Source organism: Salmo trutta, chromosome 14 (assembly GCF_901001165.1).
Source record: "Salmo trutta chromosome 14, fSalTru1.1, whole genome shotgun sequence".
In the NCBI taxonomy this organism is placed as follows: Eukaryota; Metazoa; Chordata; class Actinopteri; order Salmoniformes; family Salmonidae; genus Salmo; species Salmo trutta.
Window position 1 is genome coordinate 21,132,851 of NC_042970.1, and position 8,539 is coordinate 21,141,389.

The following is an 8,539-nucleotide window of genomic DNA, read 5'->3' on the forward strand; positions in this document are numbered from 1 at the left end:
AAAGACAGAGACCGCCGGGACAGGAGTAAGAGCAAAGAAAAGATAGAAGAGAAAAAATAAATAAACAAATATGATGTCCCGGAGAGTGATAAACCTGCAAAGGTGGAAAGTAATTAAAACACATCATAATGTCTTACTTTTGAGGACCACTTTTCTCTGTAGTAACTCAATCACCCTGTGACTTTCAACTGTAAATGAAAATAGATGTTATTGGGAATGATTTTCAACATGACAAAGGATCTTATGGAAAATGCTCTTTTAGCTCTTGTAGAGGTCTAACCATTTTTTTAATTCCTTTTTTCCCCTATTTTTTTTATTCCTTTTGCCCCATCATATTTTATGAATTTGTCACATTTGAAGAACCTCATTTTGAGGTCATTTAAATTCAACTGACTTTATGATACCGTGTAATTTATATATTACGTGTACCTTTCTTCTGTCAAAGTACCTTCATACAGTACAAGAATCACATGAAAGTAACTGATTAACTCCCTTCCTTGTAATGTAGATATGAATGTATTTGTGTATATACTTGTATGTTTTTAATCAAATGTTTCTAAGTAGAGAAATTATAGGCCATATATCTGGAATGGATAAGTTGAGAATTGAGCAAACACCTTGATTGCTATAGCCTGAAGTCATTGAACAGTATGTATGAATGGTTGAATCTATAGTATTGTTAATTACAGTTGACAATTGATACATGTCCTGATTTTGATTCAACTTGGCCAATTAAACCTACTTTGACTACATTTCTCTTTGTCAGTAATGGGTAGTGTCTTTTGATCGCTTCTTTATTTCTTTTGAGTTGCATGTAAATCTATGTCAGGGTGAACCACCTCAGGACAATTGTCCTGAGCCTTGTTGTGAAGAGCAGCCAGTTAGCAAGCCATCTCAACATGTGTGAACCAGAAGGTCAAGATTTAGTGTGATTTTATTTTATTTGACTATTTAAAATACACCCGGCAACACATAAGTATACCAAACACTGTCATGGATATAAGCACAACAAAGTCAATGAACTTCAGTCTTGTAACCAAAGGCAGTTGTAATGTAGTCATGTAAACAGACAAACAAAAGCAATGTAGATTGGACATGAGACTTCTATGATTGACTTAGAGAATAGTGAACAGAGAAGAGTACATTTATACCTATTACATTTTCCTAAATATTTTTAGAGGATGCCAGTATAATTCCTCCTAAATATTGAGAACAGGAAGATGTCGGACTTACACCTCACCTAATAAAAGCTCAAAAGATACTTATTAATTCAAATCAACTCAGTTTATACATGCAAAATGTAATCACAAGTCTAAAAAAGCAGGTGTGTACTTTTAAGGCTAGTAGAATATTTTAAGCAGTAGAAGTATGATATCGCTTCCAATGGCAAGCAAGAATGATTATCAAAAACAATGACTGACCACCAGATCACACAGTCCTACCAGTCTAGTCATTTAAAAAATAAATGTTGAATGGTTAAGATAGTTTTTTTTTTTGTACCCACACGATAAGTATACATAATAGATGACACTTCATAATGTCCTATTACTTGTTTAATACTTGTTTAATATCCATTTATTTGCCATTTTTCCCTCCACCTTTTTATCTAGTATCTGGTTTCTCCATTGTCTCAATTTAGCTGTACAGAATTTGTATGAATACTCCTCTTCTGAGCATGTTCACTGTTACATAAAACCCGGCCTTAGCCTGTTGAATATCCACATAACCTGTCTTCTCTTGGGTAGCAATGGGAGTCTTATTTGGTGTTTTACTGTTTTATTTTTTACGGTTTTTGGATGGGCAGTTTCCTGGAATCGGCATTGGCTTTGGACGGGTTTTGGACTTAATCCGGCTCGGGGATACCTCTTTAGGAGATGGCCCTGTGGCTGGACCCTCATTGGTCATAACCTGGCTCGGGGAGTCCTCTTTAGGATGCGTCTCTGTGGCTGGACTCTCATTGGTCATAACCTGGCTCCGGGATTCCTCTTTAGGAGGTGGCCCTGTGGCTGGACCCTTATTGGTCATAACCTGGCCCTCTGAATCTATACGACGTCTAATCCCTGTTGTTTTATCTCCCTGAATATTTTGCACATCTTTGGTGGGGAGGCGATTCTTTTCATTTCCATGGGCAGTATTAGAGTGCCTCGTAGAACCAGTAGCTCCATACTGCTTTCGAGCATTGACACAAGTCATTTCTGATTTACCTTCATCTGGGGTTCCGTGGCTTGCGACTGTGCTCAGAATATCTTTGCGAGGAACAGATATATCATCACTGTCATCTGAGTAGTCACCATGCTGGGACGGGCCTGCCATTAGTTGAATATTATTTGAGACTGCTTCTCTGTTTTTAGAAAATATTCTGGATCTTCTTGGGGCACCACACAAACTCATGTTTGGGCTCATAGTGCTTGTAGGCATACTCAACTAATTCCCTGCGTTGTTGCTTATCACGAACAGCGAATATGAAGTAGTTGAGCACACTCTCTTTCACATTGTACAGGTTGCCTTTGACAAGAGTTTCCTCCAAGAAGAAGTGGACCAGTGGGGCCTGGTAGTGGGGGAACCCCAGAGTGCCCAGGCACTTCAGGATGCGGGTGATGCGCAGGTTGTTGTGTGTGTTTCTATTATGAACGAAAACACAAGACCAACAAAAATACAAGGGTACTGTTAATCTCAGCACTGTTATTCACAGAAGGTTCCTTTTAAAACTGAAATCATAGTATTGGAAGGACAATAAAATAATAACAGTTAAATGACCAAATTAAGAACTTGCTAACCTGTCGATGTCAAATCTGTCGCGCCAATTATTAGCACGTTGCACTTCCCCTGTTGTATCATTTGACAGCTGGATGCCGTAGAAGTCCAGCATGAGCTTGTACGACTTGACCAGCCTCTTCTTTGCAGTTTCATCTTCAAGAAAAGCCTCAGAAGGAAGCGGATTGTCAGTCAGAACAATAATGGACACAATATATTTTCATTCATTTCTATGCCCCCAGTCAATAGATATGACTTATGTAAATGCAGTATGTAGCGAATACTTTCTTTCCTCAAAGAAACTACTATATTTTTTGCCTATGCAATAAAGTACCTCAATTTCCTTCTTGGTGAGTTCTTTGGCTTGATTATTCATTCCTCGTTCTTGAAGAGGGAACAACCTAAATAAAATGTTTGTTTAAAAAATACATGTTTTAATGAATTGAATTATTTAAAAGAACAAATTATTTAAAAGTTATTAAAATCCCATATAAATGTTAAGGAAACTGACCATTGTATGTATGAGTGAACTCTTTCCAGTTTTGAATAATCCACATACCAGTTATTGTGAAAGTCCTCAATGTAGATACCTTATCAGAGAAAAGGTTACAGTTACAAATGCCCATGTCTTGGAGTCTTGTCAAATATACACAGCATTCAATAAACAGTATAGATTACCATCAGGGGAGGAGGCCCTCTGTCCAAGGTAGAACTGTAAATTAGGCATGTACCTATCATCCTGAAAAGAAGATGCAATGCAAATTCAGAAAAAGTGACATTTCTTAGTTAGATGCCTGTATTTCAACAGTACAGGATTAACATCAGAGAAATTGTCCTGTCAAATGATGACCCAAATTATACTGATTCTCCATGTATTACTTAGAGGCCTAACGCAGCAGTTTTGATTTCAATATAAAGTTATTTCTGGGTAACAACTAAGTACCTTACTGTGATTTTTTTAATCCAATTAAAATGGTAAAAAATAAACAAAAATAGCTTCTTAGCAAGAGTAATTTCTCAAGCAAGAATTTTGCTAGGACTGTCTAGGAGAGGTCTGAGTGGGAGGGGAAAACTGAAAACTAGCTATGATGTCACCAGGCAGGCCAAAACTCCATCCCACCAAAACAGGCTGAAATTTTATTAAAAACAATTCTTACACTAACAGGGCATTATCATAATTTTCACAATTTCACAGTATTATTCCAAACTCAGTGTGGAAATATATATAAAACCCAGGATTTTTTAAAATATTTTTTTTACAGCACTGGGCCTTTAAAGAAATAAGAAGATGCTTACTTGTTGTTGCCCACATAGATCCTGAGAAAATACAAGAACAAAATTTAAACAAAGGATTAACTGGAGGACTACATAAATGGCATACATGTGTGAGATTTTGTGAAGAGAATGATGACTTATTGGATAATCACATCTGTACTTACATTCCTGAAACTGTTAAACCTGTATGACTGAAAACACATGCACATTCAGGAAATGGCAGATACTGGAAACACTTGACCTGAACAATACGGATAGGGCCACGTGTCTGAGAACAATATGTAAAGTGAAACAAAAACTTGGAAGGGAACTCTTTCACTAGCTTCATAGCCTGGCTACCATTCTACCACTGACAAAATCTTACTCGACCAGACTTTATGAGCCATATCCATTAATGTGCTCTATTTACAGTGCATTCAGAAAGTATTCAGACCCCTTTACTTTTTCCACATTTTGTTACGTTGTAGCCTCATTCTAAAATTGATTAAATAGTCCCCCCACCTCATCAATCTACACACAATACACCGTAATGACAAAGCAAAAACATTTTTTTTGGCCCAGCTTTGGCTGGGCCACTCAAGGACATTCAGAGACTTGTCCCGAAGCCACTCCTGCGTTGTCTTGGCTGTGTACTTAGGGCCGTTGTCCTGTTGGAAGGTGAACCTTCGCCCCAGTCTGAGGTCCTGAGTGCTCTGGAGCAGGTTTTCATCAAGGATCTCTCTGTACTTTGCTCCGTTCATCTTTCCCTCAATCCTGACTGACTAGTCTCCCAGTCCCTGCCGATGAAAAACATCTCCACAGCATGATGCTGCCACCACCATGCTCCACCGTAGGGATGGTATTGACCAGGTGATGAGCGGTGACTGGTTTCCTCCAGACGTGACGCTTGGCATTCAGGCCAAAGAGTTCAATCTTGGTTCCATCAGACCAAGGAATCTTATTTCTCATGGTCTGAGTTTCCTTTAGGTGCATTTTGGCAAAACTCCAAGTGGGCTGTCATGTGCCTTTTACGGAGGAGTGGCTTCCGTCTGGCCACTCTACCATAAAAGCCTGATTGGTGGAGTGCTGGAGAGATGGTTGTCCTTCTGGAAGGTTCTCCCATCTCCACAGAGGAACTCTGGAGCTCTGTCAGAGTGACCATCGGGTTCTTGGTCACCTCCCAGACCAAGGCCCTTCTCCCCCGATTTCTCAGTTTTAGGAAGAGTCTAGGTGGTTCCAAACTTCTTCCATTTAAGAATGATGGAGGCCACTTTGTTCTTGTGGACCTTCAATGCTACACTTCCCCAGATCTGTGCCTCGACACAGTACTGTCTCGGAGCTCTACGGACAATTCCTTCCACCTCATGGCTTGGTTTTTGCTCTGACATGCACTGTCAACTGTGGGACCTTATATAGACAGGTATGTGCCTTTCCAAATCATGTCCAATCAATTGAATTTACCACAGGTGGACTCCAATCAAGTTGTAGAAACATCTCAAGGATGATCAATGGAAAGAGGATGCACCTGAGCTCAATTTCGAGTCTCATAGCAAAGGGTCTGTATACTTATGTAAATAAATATATCTTTTTTGTGTTTTTATCAATTTCCAAAATTTTCTAAAAAACTGTTTTTGCTTTGTCATTATGGGGTATTGTGTGTAGATTGATGAGTCAAGGGGTACCTTCCAAATGCACTGTATTTCTGAAGTTATGAAAGAGGTTATTCAGTATCCCTTTCTAATTATTCAATAAAACTCCCTAACATGTGACATGCAATGTTGCCATACAAGTGCATTGTTTATTAAATAGCATCTAAAAATTGTTAAATATTGATTGTTGTCCCACAATAAACCTGTTTCTCAGTGTAGTAGCTACTATAGAAATGAAAAAATACTTACTCGTTGCCTTGTTGACGGACCGGTGTACTGAGGAAATACAACAGGGAAAATGGTAAGCAATGTGAAGTGGTACAAAGGACAGTCATGATTGATTGATAATCTACAGAAGTCTGAAAATTCTCTGCAGGCTTGGGCCTATGAGAGAGCATGTGAGCTGGAGCCTTGAGCACTTTGTGGACATTGCGTATACTGGCTTCTTAATCCCTACGATGTGTATCAAAGATGTGTATCAAAGTTGTGTATTGGAAGTATAAGCTGTATCAATTTATAAGGCTGATGGAACAGCTTAGAATGTTTTGCTTAAAATGTTTATAAACTATTATTTTCTCACATTTTAAGTGCAGCAATGTACCCAGGCAGTAGGCCTACTAGCAAATTTTCCAAAATACAAATAGCAGGAAAACACAGTTCTAAAATGCGCACTGGTGGTTTCATGGACAGAGATGGAAATATCCATTAGAAATTTAGAAAGAGGGGAGATCTAAAGATGCAACAACTATCGTGGGTTGCTAATATGATTAGTATAATGCCTTTGGCTGCTAGACAATGAAAGAAAGTTTCTATGGAGGGATTTTGGCTATAGGCTACTTTGAAATAAGGTAAGACATGCCTCCAGGGTTGTAGTGCTGCAGGAGTGCAGGGGAGGGGCACTGCCTCACTTTTTTCAATTTGAGAATACACTGAGCTGCTAAAACTATTTTGGAAAATTCATATTGATCAAATCAAATTTTATTTGTCACGTGTGCCAAATACAACAAGTGTAGACCTTACAGTGAAATGCTTACTTACAAGCCCTTAACCAACAATGCATTTTTTAAGAAAATATAGCTAAGATAATATTTACTAAATAAATGAAAGTTTAAAAAAAGTAACACAATAAAATAACAATAACAAGGCTATTTACGGGGTACCGGTACCGAGTCAATGTGGGGGCACTACACCACTGTATGCCTCATAATATAAGGTAAACTGTCCAGGTTTCAAACAATTATGGAACAGGAAAAATATAGCAACGCTAATAATAGGCCTAACCGTTTTCTGGTAGATGGAAAGGCTTTTCCAAAAACCTTCTTATTTAAATGTTAACTAGCTACAAAGTAAGCTACCTGGCAGAATGATATGATTATTTGCATCAATCCAGTGGCCATTTGTTTTGAAAACTCCATCTCATGTGCACAACAGAAACCTGTGAATAACCTCCTATCAGCCTAATTACTCAACAACTTATAATGCTTATACATGTTAAAAAAAAATAGAAAATGCAAATGTTTTTATTCATATTTATTTTTATATTGACTCTCGTTAATCCTAGCTGTATTTTATGGTGCTAATAAGACTATTATATCATCAGCAGTCAATAAAACTTTAAAAACCGATCTGCTCACCTGAAACCATAGAAAAAGGAAATGATTGTCAGCGGCTCTGAATACGTACATGTTTTGGACTTCTTTCACAACTAGTTTCTTTGCTTGGAGGATCATCCCATGTCGAGTCGTACTTGCTGTAGAACTCGTCGGTATCTTCAACAGTATATGACCTGAGAACCGGAGCCTCCACTCCTTTACTGAGAAGGGATTCTGGACTCTCCACTTCACTGAGAGGGGATTCTGGACTCTCTTCTTCCCTGACAAGGGTTTCTGAACTCCCCACTTCTCCATTAAGGGATTCTACGCCAAGATAATGTGCGCCCTGCTAAAAAAATGGAAACACCAATCTCCAGGTTATGCAGGTGAGAATTGGAACCAGGCAAAGGGGGGCTATAATAAAACACCACCGTTCAATCCCGAGACACATCCTAGTTGTCGTCTCTGTTTAGCAAACCATTTACTACTGCTCGCAGCCAATGAGATAATGTAGACCCTAGGCTGTAGCCTATTCAAAATGATCTAAAGGTTGACAAAGATTAGTTTTATGATTAAGGAAATCAAGAGAGCCACCACGATATCTTGTATTCAGATTCAAATAATATATCTACAGTTTTACTTTCGTTTCTTCTATCTATGTCATAGCCCAGCGGTTCTCAACTGGTTTTGCCTGGGGACACAAAATTGACAATGACAATTGAGTCACGACCAAATATTATGGACTGTTGATTACATTTTGTAATGTTGTACTGCAGCTTCCGTCTTGGTCAGGCTTTACTTGCAAAATAGACTCTGTCTCAATGGGCTACTATTATGGTATTAAAGAAAGTCATTACACAGACATATTAGCCGAGAAAACATTTATTATCAATTCAAGAGAATAAGCCATTTAATTAGGCAACCAGTTCAGGAGTATGTGTAATAAATGATCAGACTCAGAACATGGCATCAAAACCAGTCCAATAATGTTAATGAACAGTAACACATACCAGTGTTTAAAATAGAAGAAAACAAATAAAATAAAATGTATTTATAAAGCCCTTCTTACATCAGCTGATGTCTCAAAGTTCTGTACAGAAACCCAGCCTAAAACACCGAACAGCAAGCAATGCAGGTGTAGAAGCACGGTGGCTAGGAAATACTCCCTAGAAAGGCCAGAACCTAGGAAGAAACCTAGAGAGGAACCAGGCTATGAGGGGTGGCCAGTCCTCTTCTGGCTGTGCCAGGTGGAGATTATAACAGAACATGGCCAAGATGTTCAAATGTTCA

General features: G+C 38.5%; 1 protein-coding gene across 2 annotated transcripts; it reads right to left on the bottom strand.

The window, feature by feature from the left end:
• Positions 1-916: 916 nt before the first annotated feature.
• Positions 917-7,880, bottom strand: LOC115207613 (opioid growth factor receptor). 2 transcript variants are annotated; one of them, XM_029774881.1, is made up of 8 exons: positions 7,341-7,880; positions 5,907-5,933; positions 4,051-4,071; positions 3,433-3,493; positions 3,266-3,344; positions 3,089-3,155; positions 2,778-2,923; positions 917-2,621 (listed from the first exon to the last, which is right to left on the bottom strand). In XM_029774881.1, exons 4-8 carry the CDS (start codon positions 3,479-3,481, stop codon positions 2,348-2,350), a joined length of 615 nt encoding a protein of 204 aa, XP_029630741.1. In that variant the 5' UTR covers positions 3,482-3,493; positions 4,051-4,071; positions 5,907-5,933; positions 7,341-7,880; the 3' UTR covers positions 917-2,347. The 2 variants fall into 2 exon arrangements, with proteins under 2 accessions (XP_029630741.1, XP_029630742.1); XM_029774882.1 differs by having other exon boundaries at positions 3,314-3,344; positions 7,341-7,878.
• Between the last annotated feature and the right edge of the window lie 659 nt (positions 7,881-8,539).

Bases quoted from the DNA above. Each gene is read 5' to 3' on its own strand.
- LOC115207613 (XM_029774881.1), bottom strand. From the start codon at position 3,481: ATGCCTAATTTACAGTTCTACCTTGGACAGAGGGCCTCCTCCCCTGAT. The intron at 3,156-3,265 runs GTCAGTTTCCTT...CATTTTATTTAG, and splicing joins GTTCACTCATACATACAATG to GTTGTTCCCTCTTCAAGAAC. The intron at 2,622-2,777 runs GTTAGCAAGTTC...CGTTCATAATAG, and splicing joins GACAGATTTGACATCGACAG to AAACACACACAACAACCTGC.